This window comes from Cygnus olor, chromosome 11 (genome assembly GCF_009769625.2).
Source record: "Cygnus olor isolate bCygOlo1 chromosome 11, bCygOlo1.pri.v2, whole genome shotgun sequence".
NCBI lineage: Eukaryota > Metazoa > Chordata > Aves > Anseriformes > Anatidae > Cygnus > Cygnus olor.
The window spans coordinates 19101833-19126679 of record NC_049179.1 but is presented as its reverse complement, the minus strand read 5'-3'; the positions used below and the strand labels follow the sequence as shown (position 1 = coordinate 19126679).

Below are 24847 nucleotides of genomic sequence, written 5' to 3'. Positions count from 1 at the left end.
AATCAGCCAATTAGACAGTCAATGGCTGATTTTCAAAGGGATTGCACAGAACAATTTAATATAATACAAGATAATAAACATGTCCTGAACTGAGTCACTGAAAGATGCTGCTAACAGACTGTCAGATATATCAGATATTTACAACAGAATAAGGCACCACATCAGATAAAATAAAATACATCCTCTCAAGGATATAGAAATATGGAAAGGAATCTCCGGCTGCATTTCAACTCTGGGCAATTTACATAACTCCTGAGAAAAAGCTTTGTGTGGTGCCAGACCTCTTAAAAGTAGCCCATGCATGCTGCTGTCATTTGGATTACCCAAAATATGCTGCTTGTGAGGCAGACCTCTACCGGTGACAGAAGTTCGTGTGGGTTTACAAGGTCCAAAAAGAGCAGGCGGAATACAGACTTCAAGATTCATTCCAAAATCTGCACAATAATAATTACCAACACATCAAGAAGGAAAAAAAAAAAAAAAAAAAAAAAAACAGCATTGACCTTATGGGATGGTTTTAAAGAGAAAAACATGCAGCAAGTAATTTGAGTAACCTAAACTAAAGCTATCATTAAAATCATTTTGTCTCCATGTTGCCACTAAATATGTCAGACCCAAGCAGGTTTTTGTGCTTAGAACTGACGGCTTCATATTGCAGGCTTGTTCATGCAGCTGTTACTAAAAAATGCATTTTTGATAAAATGGTAAAAAAGCAAGTAAACAAACCTGCAACTCAAATTGGTTTATATATATCATTATGAAATCATTTTCAATTTAATGTAACTGTGCACAGCCTCTGATACATCTGGTTCTACCCAGAATCATGAAAGCTCCACTCATGCTCCCAAGCCATTCAAGTGGGTGAGTAACCATATGAACTCTGCACTTAAGAAGGAAGTTTGCATTTTGTTTGCTTTGATACCTGCCTGGCCTTAGATGGTATTTAATCCAGCTGGTGCTCCTGTTTGCTATGAGTAAGGCTGAAATTGCAGCTCAGAAGAAGGTGGAAGACAATCTCTGAGGATCTGGTTGCAGGATGAGAGCCCAGTAACAAGGGATTTTAACATTTTTCTGACATTTGCAATACTCTACATGTATCAATTCCTCCACCTGTATCAGTTCCTGTTTGGACACGTGCTATAACCCTCCTGAAGAAAAACACCAAGAAAGGTGCTAGAACACACATAAAATGGCTATACAGTTCCCAGATTTGTCAGTCTAAATATCGTGCACTCAAGGCCGCAGATTTGCGGTCGAGGAGACCTCCACGCTGTCGATGGAGACTTCTGATACACCTTGGAACTGGAGAAATGCTTCAGAGTACTGCAGAGCACTGACCCTGTGCTGGTATTACAGAGGGAAGAGGGAGAATTTAAGAGCTGGTTGCCTGGACTCAATCTTGGGCAACACAGTGAATGTAACCTGCAGAAACCACTGCTAAGATGTCCCATGAAAAGTAAATTCCTCTCCCTTAAATCCACAGTGCCAGTCTGCGGAAGACAACTCAAACCTGGCTTCAGTCTTTGAGGTTACAAGCTTGGATGATCAAGGTAACATTTAAGGAGTAATGGTTTTCTATTTGCATGTATGCTTTTGACTTAGAGCAACGTAACACCAAATTTTACACAAAGAGCAGTCTCCCTGGATGACCATAGGGGCTGATCACCTTTACTGTTCAGCCGAATGCAATGCCCAAGCAGGGACTGGGCACGTGAAGGAGAGCAGAGCCCCTCCATACCCCAGCAGGGACACGGTGGGGGACAAGGGCCACCCGGGACCCCCGACAACACGCAGGGGACAGAGCACAAGTGTCACAGGGCCACTGCGCAGCTCACACCCCAGCATGTTGCCACCATCCCTGTCACCACCGTCCCCTGCCTTGGGGTCACGACGCACTTCTCCATGCTGGCTGGGTTCTTGTGGGCAGCTGGGCTCTCCCTCAGTGTTCTGGCACCAGAGGAGCGCTCTCCCCCTGCTCTACCTGAGGGGAAGGCACCATTTCCTTGCACCCTCACTCTCTACCTGAGGAGAAGATGCCATCTCCCCGTACCCCTCACTCTACCTGAAGGGAAGGCGCCATTTCCCCGTACCCCCCTCACTCCCTACCCAAGGGGCACACGCCATTTCCCCGTACCCCTCCCGTCCTCCCGCTGAGGTGACGGTGCCGCTCGCCCCCTCAGTGCCCCCAGTCCCCGCGCAGCGGGCACAGCGGCACCACAGCCCGGCACGGCCCCGCTGCGGGGCGGAGCGGCGGGGCCGGGCCGAGCCGAGCCGCGGCGGCCCCGGGGCGAGGCGGAAGGGCGACGCCGCCCGGGCGGGCGCTCGGAGGCCGCCGGCGGAGCCCTCTCCACGCTCGGAGCGGCCGCAGCTCGGCAGCCGGTCTCCCCCCCCCACCCCGCCCCGACCCCAGGCCGGGCCATGCCGCAGCCCGGCCCCGGCGAGGCGGCCGGCCGCGTCCGGGAGGCGGCGGGGAGGGACCCCCTGGCCGCCGACCTGCGGTGCAGCCTCTTCGCCGCCGCGCTGCAGAGCTACAAGCGCGACTCGGCGCTCAGGCCCTTCCCCGGCCGCTACGCCGGCGGCGACACCAAGGACTTCGAGGCGCTGGTGAGTGGCCCCGAGCCCCCCCTTTGTCCCTGCTGAGGCAGGGAGGCGGCTCCGAAGTGAATTCGGTGCGAGGAGGCTGTGCCGGCGCTGCCTGCCTCCAGGCTCGGCGAAGCTCGACCGTCTGCCCCCGCCGAGGGCCCAGGCGCGGCTTTCGTCCAAGTCCTGGGACAGGGACGCCTCTAAAAATCGTCTGGACAGCTGAACTTGCGTTAGGTGTTTATATCCAGGACGGGAATGCTTTGCTCAGCCTCTGGAGTGAGGAAACAGCCACATAAATCTGCTCGTTAATGAGTTCAGGGCAAGCACGCGTGGGAACATTGCGGGGTAAAAGCAGGTGAGATTGGCTCTCTGAGGTGAGAGGGCAGGTGGCGTTTCAGGGCCACCAGCACAGCATGAGGCTTTGTCTATCCCCTTACGTATCCCCATAGGTTTTACAATAAATTTAGGATTCTGACGAGTAAACTCCTGCTTGCAAATTTCCAAATCTGGTATTGAGATGCAGAGAGTTATAAGATCTCGCACCGCGTGCAAATTAAAAGTAGTTTGGGAGGGTTTGTAGTTTGCAGGGCCTTGATACCTCTTGTGTTTATCCCACTGAAATCTGCATTTTGATGGCTTGTTTCCTTTCGGGAGCTTGCTTGCTTGTTCCTGTGTGTACCGTACAAATACTGTTGATAAATATAAGTATAAATGGCTTTACAAGAAGCGACAAACTTTCTCACAAACTCAGTACAAATGTCTGTATCTCAGAACTGAAACTGTTTTTCTGTTTACAACCTATTAGGGTGAAATATTGTTTTCTTTTCACTAGAGGTCTCTGTTTAATCATAATGAAAAGAAGGAGCTTACACTAAATGTCTGTTTTGTTAGCTTGCAGATACCAATGCGCTACCAAGCCTGAAAGAACTTCTAGAATCCGTTCCAAACACAGAGAAAAGGACCTGGGATTTATTTAGTTGGATTTTATCATCTAAGGTCTTAATGATACAAAGTACTAAGAAACAGGAGGTAAGTTTTACATTCTGGAAGTCTTGATAAGAATTTGTCTTCTAAGGCAATTTTGCGTTTCAGAAAGTATTTCCCTCCTGCCAGAAGTTAGCTGGTTATTGTAAGAGCTTGATGTGAATGCATTTTTTCTTTATATAGAGAGGGGTTTTCTTAATTTTTATTTTAGGAAAACTGGTTGGAAGAACTAGTTATCACTGTCAGTAGCTGGTGATTGGGCAACGATTGTAGCTCCCATTAACAGAGCATGTACATGCATGTACTAGACCAAGATAGTCCTCCTCGGGTTTCATGGGGCTGGGTCCTGCTTCTCACTGAAAGACAAATTTGTACTTCTGCATACTGGCCCAAAAATGGAGAGGTAAGGTTAAGAGCCACCGAGGCACTTCTCTAATAGGGATCAAAATAGTTGTAGAGATTAGCAGCAAGATGAAAACAACTTCTGGTTTCACATTTTATTTTCCTTTTCCAAGATCAGCTGATGAATGTGTCATCTCAGTGGCCAAAACAGCATTGTAGAATTATTATATTTTCCCTACATCTATTAATTCATAATAGCACTTCAGTCTTTTTTTTTTCTCCTTCTGGAAAGATGAATTAAGATTTAGCTTTGACAGCAAGAAACTGTCAGAATTCTCACTGTACACTTACTCTTCCTGATTTGTGGGAGTGCTGAATTCTAACCAGGAAGCATGATCAAAATACATAAAGCAATTTGACAACTTAAGGGATAGTAAACAAAATTCTCAGTGAAGATTCTAACCCCATAAACTAAGACTCGTATTTCTTCCTGTTTTCAAGTATGAGAAGATACAAGAACTCACGGGAATGTCTGGTGCTGCTGTTCCTGCTCCGGACTTCCTATTTGAGGTCGTGTATTGTGATCAAATGAATACCAAGTTTGCCGAGACCAAGGGTGAGCGGGACCTGATCTATGCCTTCCACGGTAGCCGCCTCGAGAACTTCCATTCCATTCTGCACAACGGCCTGCACTGCCACTTGAACAGGGTGAGGCTCCTGGTGTTTCTCATATTGACACCACATCCTTTGTTGGTCACTTGCAGCCAGTGACACTTAAAAAACCACCTGAAATTCCTTGATGGTGTTTTTCCTTTTACAGTATAATTCCTTTTACTCCTGTTTTCACTTTAGCGTAGGCCTTTGTGTATGGTTGTATTGGATCTTCTGATGCAGCCTCAGGGTAAAAACTGGAAGTGGCAAGGAACATTTTTTCTCCAGTGTGACAAATTATGACTATCCTTTATTTCTTTGTAAGGAAGCATAATGCCTCTGAAAACACTGTCATATCTAACACCCTGCAGCTGGAAAATGCTCATGCACAGAGGAAGGTAGTGACCCAGGCAGTGCAGAGATTCTGTCTTTCTGCCTGGCTAAGGGAGATATCCCAGGATATGTAGCCCTTCTGATTTCAACAGAAGAGAAGCTGGGAGTTCTAGCCTTGTGTTGGTTGTAAAGCAGCTCTGACACAACAGCTGCATATCCTTCCTGTCAACCTGAACCATGATTTCCCCTCCACACTCTCTTTATGAGTAATGGCTCATCAGCTACACCGGATCTACTGGATTAATAATGATAGCCAGTGGGCCAAATCTTCTGATACAAAGTTACTAAACCAGTTATTTTTGAAAGGAATTCACAATTGAAAAGTACTTCCCTCCTTTCCTGTAAAGCAGGGGTTTAAATGTGAGTAAAGCCTTGTCTGTACGTGAAGGTTGGGTTATTTGAATGACGGCAGCCTCAATAAATCAGTGAAATGCCCCTGACAGCAGCGCAGTCATGTTGATATAAAAAGGTTAACTGGCAAACTAAATCCAAATCCGGGAAATCATGAATCTGTCCACACCAAGGGTTGTGCCAGACAGCCAGTTTGAGGGATGGCAGCTGCCCCACCCCAGGGAATTAGTGCCAGGACAAAAAACTGTGCATGGATCTGGCCAAATGTGGGTAAGAAAAGCCTTTCTTCATTTACCTTCAGAAACAGAAAGGCCAGTCTGAACGTAAACAACACTTGTGTGCTTTTTGTAGTTTGCATTACAGGATTTTAGGATATATTTCTGCTCCATTTCAGACGTCCCTGTTTGGTGAAGGTACCTATCTCACCAGTGACCTGAGCCTGGCTCTCCTCTACAGCCCTCATGGGCTTGGCTGGCAGCGAAGTGCGTTGGGCTCTATCCTTAGCTGCGTAGCTGTTTGTGAGATCATCGACCACCCAGATGTAAAGTGCCAGGTGAAAAAGAAAGGTGAGCCTGTTGCAATAATAACTACACATAGTTCAGCCCTTCTTTGGCACCTTTTGTATGTCAGCCTTGCGCGTATATGCGGTTGTACAAACAATGTAGTATACGGATACTCGTCAGCAGAAACTGGCCTCAGACTCCTTTTCCAGTTGGCCCCTCGACAAATCCTCAAATGCCTCATTGTCTGTGAAGCTTCTCTTAAGATAATATATTTAAAGGATAGAAAATAATTTGGTTGCATCATCTGTTTTTACTAGTTTCAATAATATGATAAAATCATCTATAATGCCTGCCCATTTCATCAGTGATGGTGGGACAGAAGGATCAGAAGTGTATTAACACCGAACTGTATTTGATGTCTGGGAACCCTCTGCTCAGATTGTCCTCTCCTATGACTGCTTCCTGCTTGCCAGGCTCAATCAGTCCTTCAATGTCGTTTTCCTTTCCCTGTTAATATTAGCAGCTGCTCAAGTGCTGTGTGTGAAACCCACCTCCTTTTCACCCTGCTCTGGGACTTAATACCATCCATACCAAGGATGCCTAGGAGTGGTATAGCCTCAAGCAAACTTTTCAGTCTATTCTTGGATGCTAAAGGATTCTGGGGAATTCCCAGACTAGATGTTTGATTATCTCATTCCCACTCGTGTGTGTATGTGTGTGTGTGTGTGGTGGTGGTGTTTTTTTTTATATATGGTCACTTGAAGTTGTGCATCTCTTTTTGCTTTTCTATTCCCGAAAAGACCTCTTATTATCTCTTCCCATGCAGATTCAGAAGAAATAGACAGAAAAAGAGCACGAGTGAAAAACAGTGAAGGGGGTGATGTACCACAGAAATACTTTGTTGTCACAAATAATCAGCTTTTACGAGTTAAATACTTACTAGTATATTCACAGAAACAGCATAGGAGGTAAGAGTTCATCTATCTAGAGTGATGAGCATGCTGTAACATAGATAAACATATCCTATTTGTGAAAAAACAATGGAAAACAAACTGCAAAGACCTGCTTGCACTACCAGATTTTTTTTTAACCTGTTTCCTGTGGAAATAAGCCTTACTGCCTGTCATCATTCTTCCTCTACCTGCTAATTTAATGCTCCCAGTTTCAGCTAAATTTATTTTTCACCAGACCTGTAAGCACTTAATATCATCATTAAGATACTTAGAGAGCTTTAATAGTTTCCTGCTATGAACAAATAAGAATGAAACTCAATTGAGTGCTGCTCTTAAAACTAGGGCGGTCTCAACTCTGCTCTTAGAATACTAAGAGGCAGCGTTCACCGAGCTAATCAAATGCAGGTACAGCCCAGGCAGTTACAGCCCCTCACAGCTCAAGGCAAGTCACAGAGAAAGGTGTGAACATGGAGAGAGAAAATAGGGTTGTGCACGGTGACTTAGGGAAAAGGGATAAGGAAAGCAGGCTCCATTGGTTACATGAATTGTGGAACAACTTACCGTTTTTATTGCGTTAGCTTAAATTATTTAAAATAACAAAACTTAAGATACTCTTTGTCAAGGTATTTGTCCATCTCTCACAAAACTCATGCATTTTTCCCTTTTCAGGCCTTCAGGTCAATCTTCCTGGTTTTCCACCCACCGTTTTGCCATAATGATGATGCTGTACCTACTGCTGCTAATGGTGATCGGGGCCAGCAACTCGCCAGCCTTCCTCTACTACTGGCACAGAATGTTTGACTCAGAGGGATGAGTTGCCTAAGAAGATAAACTGTTACTTTCACTATGTGCCTTAATAATAACAAATCTACAGTGCACTGCATCTCTTCCAGAGCTCTGGAAATAAAGGTGCCTGGAGCTTTCCAGTTCCGTCTCCACTATGTTATCCTCATGGCATCTTTCCATTTACTGTTTCTGTATTCCTGTGATTCATGAGGATGCTCGGCACAGCTGAAAAGGATCATGATGGTGCAGCTTAGCATGAACCAATTGTTGAGGGTCCATGGGAAAAAAGTTATTTAAAATTAATGACAACTAAGTGGGGAAACACTCTGGTGTAACTATTTTCTGTCAAACCGAGGTAGTAATATTTGCACAAGTTAGAAAGGAGGATTTTTCCGGATGTCAGTGGGTCTTAACCAGTTTGTGTTCAGAAACTGTGTTTAGTGATGTTTGGCACGTCTTAGCGCAGATGGGATCACGTTTAAAACCAACTTTGTTTCTGACCAGGAATTTTTATATTTGAGCATAATGATTGTAAGAAAAGAACATGAAATAAAACAGCAACCAAAATGGAAAAAATTAAGTGGCTTCTACTAAGGTTTCTTTCTCCCCATAAAATGTGTACAAGGTTTGTGCTCTCAGCCATGACCTGCCTTGTCCTTTGGTTAGTGCATAGATCAGACAGACTCAGGCAACTCAGCATCAGTACTGGAGGTGTGTTTTGCTATTAAACTGCCTTCCACTTCTATTTTCTGCAGCAAAAAAGGGGAGGGTGGAAGGTTGCACTTACGCTGCCACCTGGCAGGCCTTTTAGGGTTGCTGCTGCTTAAGTTTTGGGATCTGGTCCAACATTTTTAGTTGCACTGAATTGTTCTCAGCCTCACTTTACGAACAAATAGATCAACTAACAGAATACCAACAATTTCCTGAGACAGTTTTCCAAGGAATGGAGTAAAATAGCAGCAGAAGTGGTAGGGTTTATTTTATGTCTGAACATTGTGGTGTAATTAACTTCACGTAGACTTCACTCAGGCTTTCATGTGACAACTTATTCATAATACTATGTTTGTAAGGTAGATTGTCCACTTCCATTTTTCACGGAGAGGTGGAGCTTTCAGTAGTCAGAATTATGGCAGTTGCACTGTTTGCAGAGTGCTTTGGCTTAATGCTGGCGCATCAAACCTCAGTGCATCTCAGATTCAACTTTTCTAATCTTGAAGAAAGGCATTCTTACTGTATTTTGGGAGCTTGTTTGTAAACGCACACATAGGTATGTGCAAGCTAGTTAATGGAAGGAAACATCCTCCTCCTTATGCCTAAGTCCTTCATATTTACTTATATATCCTGTCCTTCATATTTTGTTACAAAGCAGCCCACAACTGATTGAAAAAGGAGCAAAGGACTATTCTCTGAGCAGTGACTGGGCATGGGATAAGCCCGATAAACAGCCCGGGGATTCTAGGTGAAGAAAAGCAAGGTACATGCTGCTGTTCGAGCCCTGGCATTTGGCAGCAGACTTGATAAATGCAGGCTTTCGTTGCACAGTGAACCCTAACTAAAACAAAATCTCATCACATATTCCTAGCAAATGAGCCTATGATTACCGCCTCACTCATTAAATATTTCAAAGAAAATCTTCTTTCTCTCATGTTCTGTTACCTAATTGCCAGAAATAATGATGAGGTAATCAGGTATTCTAACTAAAGTTAGAGGACAAGTTCATTTACAGCAACCCCTCTTCTTGGTGGATGGAGCTAGAAGCATTTATTCCAGTTAATTTTGCTGCCAGAACAAATTTATTTATTCACCATACAGCTTGCAAAACAAGAACATTATAATCCAATTCCCCATTGCCTTTTACAGTCCATTAATAACGCTCACTGTTACAGCACATTGCATTTCCTCAGCCCAAGAAACGCACGCGCTAATTATAGTGCTGATTTGCAATTAAAATGTACGTAAACTAACAATTTATTGCAAAGCAGAGTCAACCACTTTCCAGTAGTTCGCTCCGATATTTCAGTGCAGAAACTTGGGGTTAGAAGCGTGTATGGTGTGTTTCTGGAGGTTTTTGCCCATTTCTGGTCCCCCTCAGCATGTTATATTTAAATGTGCCGTGTGTGTAGGGGTTTAAGGTAGGTAGCAGGGCAGGCAGAAAACCTGGAGGTGTTCGGTACTGCCTAAAAGGTATGGTGTTGTTGTCAAGGGGCTTGGTGTTCACCTGGAAATGAGATGTCCTTTGGAACAGATGGGATATCCGGGGCCCTTTGGAAAAGGAGGAGGTTTAGCAGCAGTTGCTTGATGGATGGCTGTTCCACCGTGTGAGCCTGGGAGCCCACCAGTCAGACAAAAGGAACAGATGGGGAGAAACGTAGCAGGGTTTGGGGGGGCTTCCTTGCATAGGAAAGTTTCTGAAGGATAAGCAAAAGGAATTGCTGCGTAATGGCCGTTCAGCGCTATCTCCTAACGTCTGGCTGGGCTTTTTTTTTTTTTTTTGGCTTTTAACTGGAGAGCTGAACTCACTTCCAAAGTGGGGGAGAATGGGTCCGTGTCAGGAGCTAGTCCCAAGCAGATCTGCATCGGGGGCTCCAGGCTATATCCCCAGGGAGAGGAGCACCGGGGGACTTCACGTGTGAGCCAGCACTGCATTAAACCAGCAGGCATCAAAGGGAGAGCAGCTTCTTCCACTCTCAGGTTTGATCAGGTTGAATAGACCCACAGGAAAGAGGTGGCTGCAGGCAGGGAACCAGGCTCTGATGTCCTGATGGCTCCTTGGTGCTTTAGATCCCCATCAGTGGGTTGGGGGAACCCCAAAGGCAATGGGAAAAAAAATATTCATGTAAGGTGCTCACGTTCTACCTTAGCTGGCCAGCAAAATACTGAACACCCTACTCTCGTGCTTGTTTTCTGCGCTCCCTGCTGAGTTCAGCATGTGTTTCCCAACGTGGCAAGATGCAGTCAGCTGAATTAATGCGAGTGTTGTGCTGAGTAACTGGCAATATTATGAATTAACCTCAGGTTCACGTTAACCTCTCCAGCCCACTGCAAGGCTCTTTGGACACGCACAGTACTATAAAAACGCTAACGGGAGAGGAATCAGAGCTGCCTCCTGAACAAAGGAATGCCCTGTCTGAAGCAGGCAGCCCGGGATGAGGTTGAGAAGTGGTAAAATTACCAAAATACCTGTGTGCATTAACACGGTCATTAAATTATATTGATGAATATTGAGATTTTGTTACTGGCATCGGACAAACCCGACCCTGAAAGGGAAAGCGTGGCAGCGGGTGTTTGGCAGGGGGAATGGATGAATTTAGGGAAGTGGAAGAACTCACCCCCTGTAAGGGGAAATGGGTGATTAATGCATATGGAAAGATCTCAGGAGCCGCCTGGGTGACGTGGGCAGGGAGGGAGCCACGGCAGAAACAGAAGCACCTGCGGGGCGAGGAGGAGCGAGGCTCCAAGCTTCGTGCCCCCACAAGCAGTGCAAAACCCTATTGCTCTCTATATTATAAACATGCTTAGAAAAGGCAGAACCAGAAGCAGGAACAGGCAGCACAACCTGAACTTTTGAGCCAGGCCAGGGCTCGCTTCCACCCCCAGCAGAAGCCCGCGAGTGGATCCCATCCCCGCGGGGCACGGCTGCGGCACGGTGCTGCCCGCGTGCGCCGGGCACGCTGCTTGGCGCCGAGCTCTGCGAGTGACATTTTCCTTCTATCACGAAAGCTGTTGTTTTGGGCATCTTGCCCACGCTCTGGGCTTCCCGAAATGTCAGCCTTAAGCACCAGTAAAGGGAGGGAAGAGAACGACAGGGAATAACGTGCACGAAGTGCTGGTGGGCAGGTGGGGCAGTGCTGGAGAGCCCACAAGCATCCCGGGCATCATGCCCAAGGAGCGAGGTGTGTGTCCTCTCCAGCGCCCCAAGGAGAAGGATTTTCCTACTGTGCCATGGTTCTCCTAAAGCCAAACCTGCTTCTGCCCTCCCACCATACCTATGGGCCGTGAAGGCGGTGGGACCCCTGACGAGGAAAAAAACACTTGGTCCTTAGAGAAGGTCTCTGAGCCCATTAGGGATCTTCAGCAGCGCAGTGAGACCAAGGGAGGGTCTGATGAGCAAGCTGTCTTCCCCATCACCGTAGAAGAAACTCCTTCTTGCACCAGTCAAGCCGAGACAGCCCAGCACCAGCAAGCCACGCTCCATTAGCGCTGTGTAATTAATTGACCCTGAGCACAACAAGCCCAGGAAAGCCAAATGGCGATTACACATCTCGCTGGAGTTTGGATGCTTTCTAAAGGGCTCACGTTAATCCCCACCAGCCAGCCTGGGCTCCTGCAGCTCTAATTGATTTTTTTTCCCCTCCTTGGGCAGCATGTTTAGCATAAATGATGTTTAGCATGGGGGAAGACGAGCACCCAGCACCCGTCCCCAGCCTGGTGTCACCCGGAGCACTTTGGCTTCCCATACCTTTGCCACCCAGCAAGCACCACTTGCACCTCTCTGACTGAAATCCCACCAGCTCTGTGAGCAACCACACTTTGTCACAACCACAGCAAGTCAAGAATTGTTATTACAACAAAGCTCGCTCATCCTGATAAAGTCCAGATGCTCACTGAAAACCACAGTGGCCACAAAAATACCCAGGAAATTGCCTCCTGCCAAGTCCAGAGCTCCCCAACCGTCCGAGGATTTCCACAAAAACCCCAAATCCACCTGGCTCAAACTAAGTTTGTCTTCAAAAGCAAAAAATGCATTTAACACCGATCAGTATATAATGAACAAAGAAACGATCCATTATCTCTAACTGCACAGAAGGGAACAAGGCAGCTGAATTAACCCAACTTGTCAGCCTACACCCAGAGAAGAAGCCTCCACCTCCACAAGCAACTTCTGGCACACCAGTGGAAAGCAGAAATAAAATAAAACCCACTTTACTCACCGCAGCACAGCTCCTTCTTTCACCCCAGCCCCACCAGCAGCCTCCCTTCTCCTTGCCATGCAGCTGAAGCCATCTGCACCCAGCTGGCACCCATGGGTGCTGATGGGCCCCCCACCCACTGCTGTTTCCCATCACATTCCTCATGGGGATGCACATGGGCAGCACCTGCAGGGTCTCTGCTTGGGGGCAGAGGTGGGATGCTGGTGCTGGGGCAAACCAAATGTGTACTAATGGGAAAGGGAAAAAAAAAAAAAAAAAAAAAAAGAGGAGAAAGAGTGGGTTTTGCTCCATCAGCCCACACGAGCTGCTCGTGGCAGCCCAGTGCGGGGTCTGAGACCTGCCAGGCTCACAGCCCAGAGAGGGGCTGGGGACAGGGACACTCAGGGTGCCTGGGGACCTCAGGTCTTCTTCTCACCCTCTGATTACCCAAATATTCCTCCTGGTCAACCTCATGTCCCAGAGAGCCGCTACAAAAGGATGTGTCCATACCAACCCTGTGCACCAGAACAAGACAGCCAGGACTGTTTTCCCTTCTGGCTGTCTCCATAAGGGAGAAGAAACCCCACCCCACACCACCCAACTGCGGCTCTTTGTGGCCCTCCTGCCCATGCCCCCCATGTCCTGTTCCTGGCCGGAGACCCGCACCCACCTTGTGGCCATCTCCAAAAGGCCCCTGCGGGACAAAGCAGCCCCCAAGGCAGTGCTTCCCATCCCCTTTTTGTGGGTCTCCTCAGCACACCGTGTTGACAGTTGTCCCGTTGGAGCCCCCTGATGCCCCCCTACCATTTCCAGCCCCATCCTTGACGGTTTTCTCCAAGGCTGAGGCAGGTTTATGTCTCTCGTGCCTGGTGATTGCTGTTTCGATGCCCCTGAGACACAGCTGCACGTCCTCCCGAAACGAGGGGGTGTACAGCCCGTAAATGACCGGGTCGGTGCACGTGTGCAGCAAGCCGAAGAGAAAGAAGCTGTGGTTGATGTACTCGGGCGTCCTGTGGATCATGGCTGGCTGGAACCAGTACCACAAGCCCAGCAGGTAGTACGGGGTCCAGCAGATGACGAAGGTGGCGACGATCACGACCGTCATCTTGAGGGTCTTCATGCGCGCCTTGGAGATGGGGTCGTTCTGATTTCTTACCAGACCTGGTGAGAGTCATAAAATCACGGAATCATTAAGGCTGGAAGAGACCTCCAAGATCATCTGGTCCAACCATCCCCCTACCACCAATGTCACCCACTAAACCATGTCCCCAGGCACCACGTCCAACCTTTCCTTGACCACCACCAGGGACGGTGACTCCACCACCTCCCTGGGCAACCCGTCCCAATGCCTGACCGCTCTTGCTGAGAAGAAATGTCTCCTCATTTCCAACCTGAACCTCCCCTGGCACAACTTGAGGCCATTCCCTTTGGTCCTATCCCTGCTTCGACCCCAAGGGGCTGGGACCTGCTTACCTTTGTTGACCTTGAGCTGCTTACTGATCTCCCAGATGATTCGGGTGTAGCAAACGATCATGATGCTCAGGGGGGTGATGTAGAGGGTGGTGAAGGTGAACATGTTGTAGAGGGTTTCCTCCCAGTGTGCTCGGAAGCTGCCGTGGGTAACGCACTGGGTGAAGTTCCCTCCTGGGACCGTGTGCAGGTGGAAGAGGAAAAGCTGAAACCGAGAACCAAATAGCAAGGCGGGGAGGTTTTGGGGCAGAGCACCACATCCAGGCAGCGCTCCTGGCTGCGCACGGTGAGCACCTCCCTGCTGCTGTTGGACCCGGAGACATGCTCTGGGCACCTGGCTCTTGGGCTTGGCTGGGACGGGTGGGACCCAGCATCTGTGAGATCCCATTTCTATCTCATTGTTTCAGAGGCAGAGGTGGGATTCACCCTCGGGTGCCCTCCTCTCTGCTTTCTGCCGTACCACGTGCTACTTTGGGCACTAACTGCTCAGGTTTTTCTTGGCCCAACACATTTTTGCAGTGGAGCAGGGATACATTTTGGGGAGCTGATAGCCACATGCATAAGAAATAAAAAAATAATGGAAAATGGAATTTTCCCCAGCATTAATTTAGTACCCTGATGGGGTCGCATTGACCTGCTGCTATAAGCAAGGTGCAGAACCAACGCAGTGACCACACCAATTTGCTCACCAAAGCCAAGCTGCCAAAGGCAAAGCCCACAGACTGGGATGGACTTGTTGGTGAAACCCATCTCCAAAACCAAACCCTACAGGGAAAGTGCCCAGCCCTACCTGCGGAGCAGCCAGGAGCACGCTGCCCGCCCAGGCAGCACGCAGCAGCAACCCGTTGCGGCGTCGGGCACGGGCGAAGGGTCGGAGGACGGCGGCGTGCCGGTCCAGGCTGATCACCACCAGCACCAGGGCGGCTGCGTACATGGCAAAGAGCTTGAGGAAGTTGAGGAGCTTGCAGGAGAGCTCGCCGCCATACCACTGCACCGTCACGTTCCACACAGCATCCAGGGGCATCACCGCCACCGTCACCAGCAGGTCGGCCAGCGCCAGGCTGAGGATGAGCGGCCGCACGTGGGATTTCCTCCTCTTCCTCAGCAGGCTGCCCAGCACCACTGCGTTGCTGCACGCCGCCAGCAAGAAGACGACGGCCGTGATGGCCACGCGCACCCTTGCCGCCTGCGTGAACCGGGGCTCGACCCAGTGCTGGGGACAGTGAGCGGCCGAGGAGTTGATGTCCCCGTCTGTGGGGAGGTGGTGGGGAGGCGCGCGGGGCTGGCTCATGCCCTGCCAAAACGCTGGTGGCCAAGCGACCCCCTGGTAGGGGGTGAGGAATGCGGTGTGTCTTCAAGGGGAGCAGCTGGAAACTGGGGAGAAATGGGGAGAGGGTGGGAAGTGAAGGTTTGGAAGCAAGGCGGAGGTGCCAGCAGCAGCCCCTGGCTCTCTGTTGCCTGCCTGCGCCGCGCTGCCCGTGTTGGCGATGCTGCCCGTGTGCCCTCTCCAGCTCCCACCGTAGCTATAGCAATCCCCTGCCCAGACGTATTTTTAGCTCTTTGCGAGGCAGTTGAGCAGCTGGGGAGCGGTGGCTGGAGCCATGGGACCAGTGCCTGGCTGGGCATGTCTTTCTTTGCGAGCAGACAGCATCTTTTTAAAAACCCCACGATGGTTTCCATTAGCAGGTGTAAGCTTAATGGTCTGCCTCCGTCTCCTGCACTAGACCCACACCTGGGGGTGGCAAGGAGGGGACAAGGGGCATCCCATGCTGTCCAGGCACTGGCAGAGGCTCTCAGGAGAGGCTCGCAGTGGCATTTGGGAGTTAGGACCTTCCCCAGACCAGGGCAGCACCCAGCAGGGTGCAGGCAAAACCCCTCAGTGGGTGCCCCTGAGCCTGCTCCACACCACTGTCCCACAGGGCTTTGCCTTTGGGAGGAGAAGCAGGAGGTGAAGGCAGAAACGTGGGCACATGTGGGGTGGCTATGGGGTGATGAGCACCATGATGTTCCCCCAGGGTTTGGTTTAATTGCCCCTTTATTCCCAAGCACAACCAGCCTAAGGACAGCCTGCATTTCAAGGGCAAATCCTCCCAACTCTTACGCACACGAGCATTAATGCTCCCAACTGCTGGGAGCTCTTAGCATTTTGAGCACCTTCTGGCTTGCCGATATCAAATTATCACGTTCCCTGCCTTTGCACAAATAAAACGAGCTGCAGAGACCAAACCTGTCCCCCAGCTCCACGGGATGGAGACGCCAATGCCTTGCAGCGAGCTGCCCTCCTCCAGCCCCCTTTGCCGCATCCATCGCCTCCCTCCCCAAAACCCAAAAAGCAAGCAGAGAAAGCAGTAAAAAGTGCTGATCCACTGGCTGGCTGGGAGAAAACCATGCCAGGATTTGTCCCAGTGGACAGGAACATACCTGGCACACACATGCCCCGAAGCGAAGAGAAATGCCCCTTGCCTCTCCGGTGGCCGTGGCTGCACGTCAGGCTGCTCCAGCACCGAGCATCAGCACATCCGTGCGGCACTGCCCTGCAGCGAGCCCCGCCGAAGCAGCAAAACCTTCCCTCGCCAGCAGCTACGCTCTTTTTAGCACAGGCGTATGCAGGCGCTGGCATCTGGAGAAGGCAACACCGACGCAAACATTCCCTGCGCCGGCAACGTGCAGCAAACCCGGAGCAGGGCAAGCGGAGGTGGGCACCCCTGCCCTCGCGGGCTTAACGAGCTGCCCGCTTTGGGCGTTAATGAGCAGGCAGCGGGGACGAGGACGGAGCTGCTGGATTGCAAGAAATGGCCAGCGTTCAGGTTGTTGCCTCTGGTGTGGTGGCCAAGCGTGGCCCCGTCAGGGAGAAGTGCCAACGCTCGCCGCATCGGTTTGCTATAAATACAGGAAAATGAGTTAATTATCACTGGGGTTGGTGATGAACGTCCTGTTGCTCAGACAACGGAGAGGCTCGCAGCACACACACACACCCCGGTGATGCTCCGGGACCAGCCGGCTCCCTGTGAGCCCCAGTGATGAGCACAGCTATGTGCCTGGGCTGAAAATGCCATAAGGAGGGGATTAAACCCAGAGAAGAACTTAGGTCGTTTTGCCACTTCAACAAATCAACTCCTTTCTCTCCACTTTCTCAGTTCCCATCTGGTTATTTTTGCATTTATTTCAGCGTAATGCCGTGGGAGCGACACAAAGCCCTGGGATGGGTACGGAGCTCACAGGGGCTTAAAAAGCACCCCGAGGCTGGGGCTGGGGAACGGGGGCACATTGCTTCTCCAGCCAGCAAAAGGGGAGCGAGGCGAAGCAAAAGATCTGGGGGATGACTGGTAATAGCTTGGCGATGAGAAGCGGTTACAAGAGGGGGGCTCCTGGGGACCACTGGGAACCTGCTCTGCGTGGGCCAGGTGCTGCTGAGCCTCCTCTGCTTGCTGGAGCTCTCCTGGGCACAGGAAAATTAGAGTTTGATTTTTTTCCCTATGTGGTTAAAAAGTCAGATTGCAAAGCACAGAGACAGGTGGCTTTGGGTGAAGGCGGTGTGCGGCAGAGTCCTGAGACCCAGGGAACGCGCAGCCACTGGAGCGCCCAAGGGACCACCAGCCACCGCAACCCCCCTGAGCCCCCCCCATCAGTTCCGTACCCAAGGGAACGGAGAAAACCAGACCCAGCCCAGCTCTCCCAGCCCTCCTCCCCAAATGCCAGCTCAGGAGGTTGTCCCCAGGGACCCCCAGAGCCACCACGGGCAGAGCAGGATGGGACGATCCCTGGCACCATGGGGCAGTGCTCCCCGGGGGAGAAAAGCATGGAAATTGGGTGGGAGCCCGTTTATTGCAGCAGTCCCAGCCACCTCCTTGTGTTCTCCTCCTGGCTGGAGCAGGGAGGAATTCAGCCCCACATCCTCATGCTGCCTTTCCCTTTCGGTGAGCTCCTCGCACCTGCACTGAGGCGACTAAATAGCGAGCCAGGAACGCGCTCCCTGTTTGTCCTCCTTCCCGGCTGGTTGCCTCCTTGTCTGGAAATGTCCTGCCTGTCCCCCACTGTATGATGCAAGAGAGGGACAGGATTTTTCCCGGGAAATGTAAGCCTTGCTCATGCCACAATAAAGCCTTTGGTCCCTGTTCAAAGAGGATTTTTGTAGCGTGCCATCATGCAGAAATGTCCTGGGAATGCATTACTAATAAGTCTTATTTTAAGGGTGTGGTCCCTTGTTAAAAATGACTATTTTTCTCCCGTGTTTGCACAGCAAACCTCTTGTGTTTTCTCTTTTTTTGTTGTTGTTGCTTGTCTCCTCAAAGGTCAGCTTGGATGCTGTCTGCTCAGCACTGGTTTAGCCATCACATTGTCGGTCTGCGGGATTAGGAAACGGCGCTGGCAGGCAGGGCTTGTTTCTGTGCTCCTGGCCCCTGCTCTTCCCGAATCCTCTCGGGGCTGGGATGCTGCCCTGGGGCCTCCCAGGAGCTGCACAGGGTCACCTTTAAAAAAAAAAAAAAAAGCGACGTGCATTTCACGTCGGACATCCCGTACAAAATGGAACGCAGCACGGGATGCCATCCCCGAGCTGCTAACCCGGCGCAAACATGGGGCGTGCTGCTGCTTATCCCCAAAAATCACCGCCAGGGCCTTGGCTTCGCACTAGCAGGAACAACCCGCCTGTCCGCCCCCAGGAGCAACTCCGGCTGTTTGGCCTTTGGCCTTACAAAAGAACAAGGACCGAGCTTTTTGCCTGGAGGAGGAAGGATGAAGCGAGCGGAGCCAGCCCGCGGTGGCACCCAGAGCCCGTACCCTTGTCCCCAGCCCCTTTACAGGTGCTTCTGCAGGGCTGAGGGGCCCAAAAGTCCCTGCTTGCTCTGAAAATCTCCCCCTTTCAGACTTCTCAGATGCAGACATTTTTCCCCTAATTCTTCTTTTTCTCCTCCAAGCCTCGAATTGTCTCTGGAGCAGCTTGTCCAAGGAAATGTTTGTCTCATACTGGACCTGAAACAGAAAGTCTAGTCAGGGACATCTGACATGCAGTGTTTTTGTGAGTAAATACCAGTGTCCATGAAGTCATTTCCCGGGGTTAGCGATGAGCTCAGCCCTGGAACGGCTTCTGTTCTTACCCAAAGTTCACAAGGCAAGCAGACGGCCGCGCAGCTCCCCGTTTTCATCCCGCTCATTAAAAACACATCTGGGCTGCGGATCAGTGCTGGGGCTGGGGACAGGTCCTGTGCACCAGCTGTGGCAGGGCATCACCCTCAGTTCAGATAAATATTCACTGCAGAAAGCAAGGGGGGAGTGTTCTCGTTGAGCCTGAAGGGAAATTGCATCCCCTGTGCTGTAACCCAGGAGGGCTCCCTGTTACCCACCAGGTTCCCTCGGGTGTTTCCTTGTGAAATAATGCCCTGTTTCTGGATTCAGCTTCAGGAGTTGGAGCACTTAGACCCTTCTCCAGGTGTGTCTTGCCCCCAGAGCTGAGAAAAACGTGCTCTGGATGCTCAGCCCCACAGCAATGCTCGGGTTTATAATTGGTGCTCGCAGTGCCACTGAGCCCAGCAAGTCATGGGGGGGACCCCAGGCACGTACCCATATGGGATGGTTAACAGACCCCATGGAAAGGTGAGGTCCCGTGCTGAGAGTGCCCTTTCCAAATGCTTGCCCTGATTTCCATCATCCTGCGTGGAGCAGCAGCTCCTGGGGGCTTTCCCCTGCGTTTCACCAGCACATCGCCACCAGGGCGCAATGCCCTGCGCCCACCTGTGCCACCAAGCCCCAGCACCACCCGTTCACGAAGCAGAGCCCGGCGCTGTGCCGCAGCTCTCTGCCTTCAGGAAACCTTTTCATCGTGTGGGAAGACAAGAGGATGGAGTCTGTGTCTTCAGACCACCCATTTCTCTCTCCCTCCCCAAGCATCCATCTCAATTCCCAGCTATATCCATAAGGAACCAGGAAGGATGGAAGGAAAGGTTAGCAGGCTAAAAAGGAGGACGCTCTCTTCTCTCACCCATCATTCCCCATCCCTAAACAGGGTGAGAGGGATGAATTTATCTCCCAAAGCCAAACCTCGAGGCTCAGCTCCAGCAGCAGCAGGGGTTTGGTGCCGCGGGTCCCGCTCGGTGCCGCAGCGCCACCGGCACCGACCCGGCCAGGCCCTCGCTGCCCAACCTGGGTATTTTTCCTAGGCTGGAACAAGTTATGAAATCCAAATGTTTTCATTGTGACTAACCCACGGAAGTGAACAAGTTTGCCCTTGTTTTTGGATGGATTTTAGTTGCTGTCCTTGTCGTTGCCTTTTGTGCCCTCTTTCATCCTGTCTATTTTTACGCCTTGCTTCCGTCACCTCCCGGCTTTCTCCCCGCTGGCCCTGCTCTGCGCACCGAACACCCTCCTCTCTCCCATGCTCCCAAGCGTCTTTGGACCCATATCTGATTTTTCTTACGGGAAAAGCTGTAACCACAGCTCCACATGCCCTGAGGAGCGAGGGCAGGATGGAGCCGAGCCACAGCGCTCCCCACCGCCGCCTCCAGCCCTCCTGGGGAGGACACGGGGCCCCTCGCTGCTTTTTTAGGGCTCACCACCTGCAAACCCATTCCCAAAGGGCACTGGGGGTTATCCAGGTGTTGACCCACTCCGTCCCAAGCACCTTTCACATAGGTGCAGGGAAAAGCTGGAAGCCCCATGGGAGGGAGGAGCAGGGGCAGCTTCCCCCAGCACCTGTTTCCCCTGCGTTTTATTCAAACCTTTGCCTCTCTGAGCAGCATCCGAGGTTTAAAAACGTCCTTGGGTGAGCTTCGTGCAGGGATATCACCGCTTTTTGGAAAGGACGAGGCTGCGGGATGTTTGGTGGCTCCAGTCTCTCCTTGTCTACGTGGGGAGGAGACGATGCTCTTGGGAAAGGCAGGTGTTTCTGCACCCTCACTTGCTGGCTCGGAAACTCTTCCGAAGCTGGAACGCAGACACTTGGTCCCCTGCAAGCCAGCAGCAGCCTCTTTTGCCCCATCTCAGCCCCACACAGCTTGGTGCAATGATTAAGCTGAAATAAAAATCACCAAAAAAAAGCAAAAAATCTTGCTATTTCAGCAACATTTGCAAAGAATTGTATATAATGAGGTAACTAATAAAACAATTTGATTTTTTGATGCTGGGGCTTTGTTGTTGTGAAAACAGGAGCATTTTTTACGGTACGTGATAGAGAGGACCATGGGCACAGCAGCCTGACCTGGTGCAGGGCTGCAGGCAGGGCCCTGGCCACTCTGCTCCAGGGAACGGTGCAAAAAAAGATGAACACAGTGAAGATCCACCCCAAAAGGGCATGCTTGCTGCCAGTCCCGACCAGAGCCTCACCTGCACACCACTGAGCAGCTTTTAGCTCAATGCTCCAGCTGGGGAAAAGCCGGCTGGTGCTTTGCCAGCACAAATCAGCTGCAGCCCTGCCCGCCTTGACCTGATCAGGAGAACAGAAAAAAATCAGAAAATCAGCAAAACCTGGAGCAGGAAAAGGCACAAGAGAGACAGGGCAGGTCAGAGGCAGGCACTGCGCCGTGCCACCGGCGTGCGTACACAGCCTGGCTCCCAGCGCATCCAAGCCCGCAGCTAGTGCCTGTAAATAAGAGCAATAAATTACAGGTGTCTTCAGGAGCAATTAATTAATTGCCTGAGCCAACATGTGCTTCCACACAGGATGCCTTTGTCCACCACGCAGCTAAACCAAACACCTGGAGGGCTGCGGGCTGGAGCTCTGCCCCTGCTCTTCCTCTGCAGTTTAAATGCCCCCATTCAGGCGCTGCCCTGCCTCGGACCTCGCCGTGGTCCCATTGCACATTACCCAGTGTTTGCAATAATTTCACCAACATGGTATTGGGCAATAATTCACGCCCTGCTGCTCACCTGCAGCGGGGTGGTGTGGGCAAAATTTGGCATGGTGGCGGCATGTGGCACCGCGCGGCGGGCGAGGGTCCCCGGGAGTCATCGCTCCAGGGGCAGCACGGGACCCGTGGTGCTCAGAGGGCTTGGAAGGGCTTGGCCATGCCTAAACGAGCCATGATTCTTAATTTAATTCCCCTCAATCAGCCATGTAATTAAAAAGGGATTCGCTACGGAGGCATTTCTGGTGCTGTCAGAGACCAGCTAGTGACCAGCCAGGCCTGGATGCGCGCAGCAGGGATTGCTGCTCAGTCCCCAAACACTCCTAAAAGAACCGTTTCCCTGCTGAAGCACCACCGAAGCCCTTCTGCTGGTCACAAAGCAGGTGGCAGCCCTGTTTTCCAGCCCAGGGGGCCCAGTCGTGTTGTGCCAGCAGGTCTCTGAAGCATCTGGGCGATGCTTCGTGCGTCTGCTCTGTAAATGCTGCAGGTGGAGGCAAGCTCCATGGGGCCGGGGGGAAGGCTGTCTCGCTCCTTTTGTCCCAGCCACAGCCCATAAATCCTCATCCGTGCCATAAAAACAAACTACAGTAGTTCATTTTTTTGGGCCCTTTCCCAAAGCTTTTAGGCAGCTGGGGTTTGCTTTTGTGCTGACGAAGCGGTGGAGGAGGGCTTAAGCGAAACAATATTGCGGCGGCTGCGGGTGCGCTGGTGGTTCAAACCTCAGGGCGAGCCCCGGGGACCCACGGCATCTCCACGTTTCCATCCAAACCGTGGAAGTGGCGGCTCCGAGTCCTGGGATGTCAAAACAGGGCTTAAAAACAACAGCTTCGGCTCGGCACCAGCCACCCCTGGAGCATGGCTGGGGAAGCGCTGGGAGCCAAGCGCTTAGCGAAACCCCAGCTCCCAGCTCGCCCTCCTGCAACACGCAGCCTTCCCCAGCGTGCTCGGGACGGAACAAAGTCATCAATCAGTTCTTGTAGCTCCCACCTCCGTAAACAGGAGCGAGCCCAGGAGCACAGAGCAGGGGAAAAAAAGCGTCAGCTCCCTTCGGTGCGGCGCAGAGGGCGCGGGCGGGGAGGAGCAGGGCTGCCGGCCCCACCGCGGCCCCACAGGGGTGCAAACCCCAGGCGAGCCCTGAGCACGGTGATTTTGGTGATGGTCACTGTGCCAGTGTTGTATCGAAAGGGCAGGAGGCACAAGTAGCCGGGGCGAGCATCGCTGCCCTGTTTTCCCCCGGTTTTGTTAGAGGGGAAGGAGGGGAGCGATGGAGGCGTCCAGCGAAGGAGCGTGGGGAGGGAGGAGGTGAGAGCTTGGCACCGGTTTGGGGGGGAGCATTCGGCACGGCGGTGCTCACATAAATACACTATTGTTTTCTAATTACATGGCGGTGAGCCGGTCATGGAAAAAAACAGAGCCAGCAGAGCCTCCCCGGGGCTCCTCCATGGCAGGGGAGCTGGAAGGGAACGTGGCTTCTCCAGACCTTGGCTTCACGCAGGAAAACGTCAGTGATGGAAGGGAATACACGAGCCGTCCAGTCTTGCTGCATCCTTCCCCACTAGCCATGGGGCACGGCAGCATCCCGCCGTCCCCTCCGAGCATCTCCCGGCTGTGGTCAGAGCTGGAAGCAGGCTGAGGGAAGCTGGGGCTGGCATCGGGCGCATGCTGTGGCCACAGCGAGGACACTGAGACTTGGCACTGTTGGGCTTTCTGGAGGCGTGGGTTTTGTGGGTTTTGCACAAACCAAACCCAGATGCGGGCACGGCTGGGAGCAAAAGCCAGGGCTTCCAGCAGCCAAGCCCAGGGAGACCCACTGCCTGCCGCAGTTAAATGCTGTTAAATCTGGTGCTAATTGATCAAATTCCTCTTCTCTGCCACAGAACCAGGTGGGGCCGGGCTGCAGTACCACTCCTCACAGCACCCCAGCACATTTTGGCATGGGGAGGATGCTCGAGCGTGGCCGAGCTCCGTGTTTGTATCTCAGAGCCTCCGGCTCGCTGGACATCCCTCACCCACCAGAGAAACCTTCTGACACTTTCTGGCAAATCCCAGTTGTTTGCTACTTTTAACCTCGTAAACAGAAACAGGAGTCGGCGTCGGGCACCTCCGATTATTTTTACATGACCCCGTGGTTGATGTTCCTCCTGCACCGCTCCCTCTGGCAGCGGGGCCGGGAAGCATTACTAAGCGGGCAGCCTGTCTCATCATGTCCCATCCTATCCCATTCGATCCCATTCCATTCCTTTCCATCCCATCCCATCCCGTTCCACACCCCACTGCCCGTCCCCATCCCTAGCACAATGCACACGCAGCACGTGTGATGCCACGGGGCAGGCATGTCCCTGCACAGCTCCACGCTTCGTTTCCAGAGTTATATGGGAAAAATGTGGTTGCCCTGCTCGGGGGGGCTCTCCTTAGGGTCTTCGCTAGCTCTGCCCATTGGTTCAAGCTAGATGTGGTTGTATTTATTCACAAGGAGGGGCCCGGTAAGGTTGTCATCCCTCCTCTGCAGCTCGGGGCTACCCCAAGGTGTCTGAAACATGCATCCGTCCACGTCCCCAAAACCCCGCATCATCCTCACCTGGCCACGGCCAGAATCAGCGCAGGGGGGAGCGGGCAGCAAGGGGAACGCGGTGCTGAGCCCAGCCCTGCCCCAAGCCCACCGAGCGTGGGGAGCCCCCAGGCACCGGGGGGGCACTGCCTTGCCCCAGACCAGGCGAGACCCCACAGCATCCTCACTGCAGCGGGATACGGGCAGGACCCCCCGCCACCTGTGAGATATCCCTGCACAGAACTACCACCAGTATCCGATTTGGGTCCGGACCTAGTGCAAGCCCCACAGCCCAGATAAATGATAGTGACAGCGCTGTCACCCACGGGACCACCCCGGGACACGGCACGAAGCCCCCACGTCCCCATGCTGAGCCGCAGCCGCGCTCCCTCACCGGGGCAGCGCTCCGTTTCGCCGAGCTCTGCGTTTACCATCACCTCGCCGGGGGTTGTCCAGCCCGCGGCTTCCTCGCTCGTCCGATCTGCTTTTGCTCGGCGGCCCGTGGCGCGGTGCCACCTCTGGAGCCGCACGCCGC

At 51.9% G+C, this 24847-nt stretch overlaps 2 protein-coding genes across 3 annotated transcripts; one reads left to right on the top strand and one right to left on the bottom strand.

Annotated features, from left to right (window-relative positions):
* Positions 1 to 2289: 2289 nt before the first annotated feature.
* PARP16 (poly(ADP-ribose) polymerase family member 16) lies at positions 2290 to 8122 on the top strand. Its single transcript, XM_040570344.1, has 6 exons — positions 2290 to 2604; positions 3475 to 3612; positions 4411 to 4617; positions 5699 to 5870; positions 6634 to 6775; positions 7430 to 8122. Exons 1-6 carry the CDS (start codon positions 2419 to 2421, stop codon positions 7572 to 7574), a joined length of 990 nt encoding a protein of 329 aa, XP_040426278.1. The 5' UTR covers positions 2290 to 2418; the 3' UTR covers positions 7575 to 8122.
* A 3700-nt stretch (positions 8123 to 11822) lies between these two features.
* On the bottom strand, positions 11823 to 24839 carry LOC121076095 (gonadotropin-releasing hormone II receptor-like). 2 transcript variants are annotated; one of them, XM_040570141.1, is made up of 10 exons: positions 24707 to 24839; positions 21244 to 21343; positions 20640 to 20932; positions 19023 to 19177; positions 18809 to 18897; positions 17859 to 18395; positions 16348 to 17365; positions 14717 to 15300; positions 13930 to 14131; positions 11823 to 13617 (listed from the first exon to the last, which is right to left on the bottom strand). In XM_040570141.1, the coding sequence occupies exons 8-10, from the start codon at positions 15215 to 15217 to the stop codon at positions 13208 to 13210; spliced, it is 1113 nt and encodes a 370-aa protein (XP_040426075.1). In that variant the 5' UTR covers positions 15218 to 15300; positions 16348 to 17365; positions 17859 to 18395; positions 18809 to 18897; positions 19023 to 19177; positions 20640 to 20932; positions 21244 to 21343; positions 24707 to 24839; the 3' UTR covers positions 11823 to 13207. The 2 variants fall into 2 exon arrangements, with proteins under 2 accessions (XP_040426075.1, XP_040426076.1); XM_040570142.1 differs by lacking the exons at positions 16348 to 17365; positions 17859 to 18395; positions 18809 to 18897; ... (2 more) ...; positions 21244 to 21343; positions 24707 to 24839 and having other exon boundaries at positions 14717 to 16208.
* Between the last annotated feature and the right edge of the window lie 8 nt (positions 24840 to 24847).

Bases quoted from the DNA above. Each gene is read 5' to 3' on its own strand.
- PARP16 (XM_040570344.1), top strand. From the start codon at position 2,419: ATGCCGCAGCCCGGCCCCGGCGAGGCGGCCGGCCGCGTCCGGGAGGCG. The intron at 3,613-4,410 runs GTAAGTTTTACA...CCTGTTTTCAAG, and splicing joins AAAGTACTAAGAAACAGGAG to TATGAGAAGATACAAGAACT. The intron at 5,871-6,633 runs GTGAGCCTGTTG...CTTCCCATGCAG, and splicing joins GTGCCAGGTGAAAAAGAAAG to ATTCAGAAGAAATAGACAGA.
- LOC121076095 (XM_040570141.1), bottom strand. From the start codon at position 15,217: ATGAGCCAGCCCCGCGCGCCTCCCCACCACCTCCCCACAGACGGGGAC. The intron at 14,132-14,716 runs GTAGGGCTGGGC...TCTCGGTTTCAG, and splicing joins TGCTCCTGGCTGCTCCGCAG to CTTTTCCTCTTCCACCTGCA. The intron at 13,618-13,929 runs GTAAGCAGGTCC...GACTCTCACCAG, and splicing joins GCAGCTCAAGGTCAACAAAG to GTCTGGTAAGAAATCAGAAC.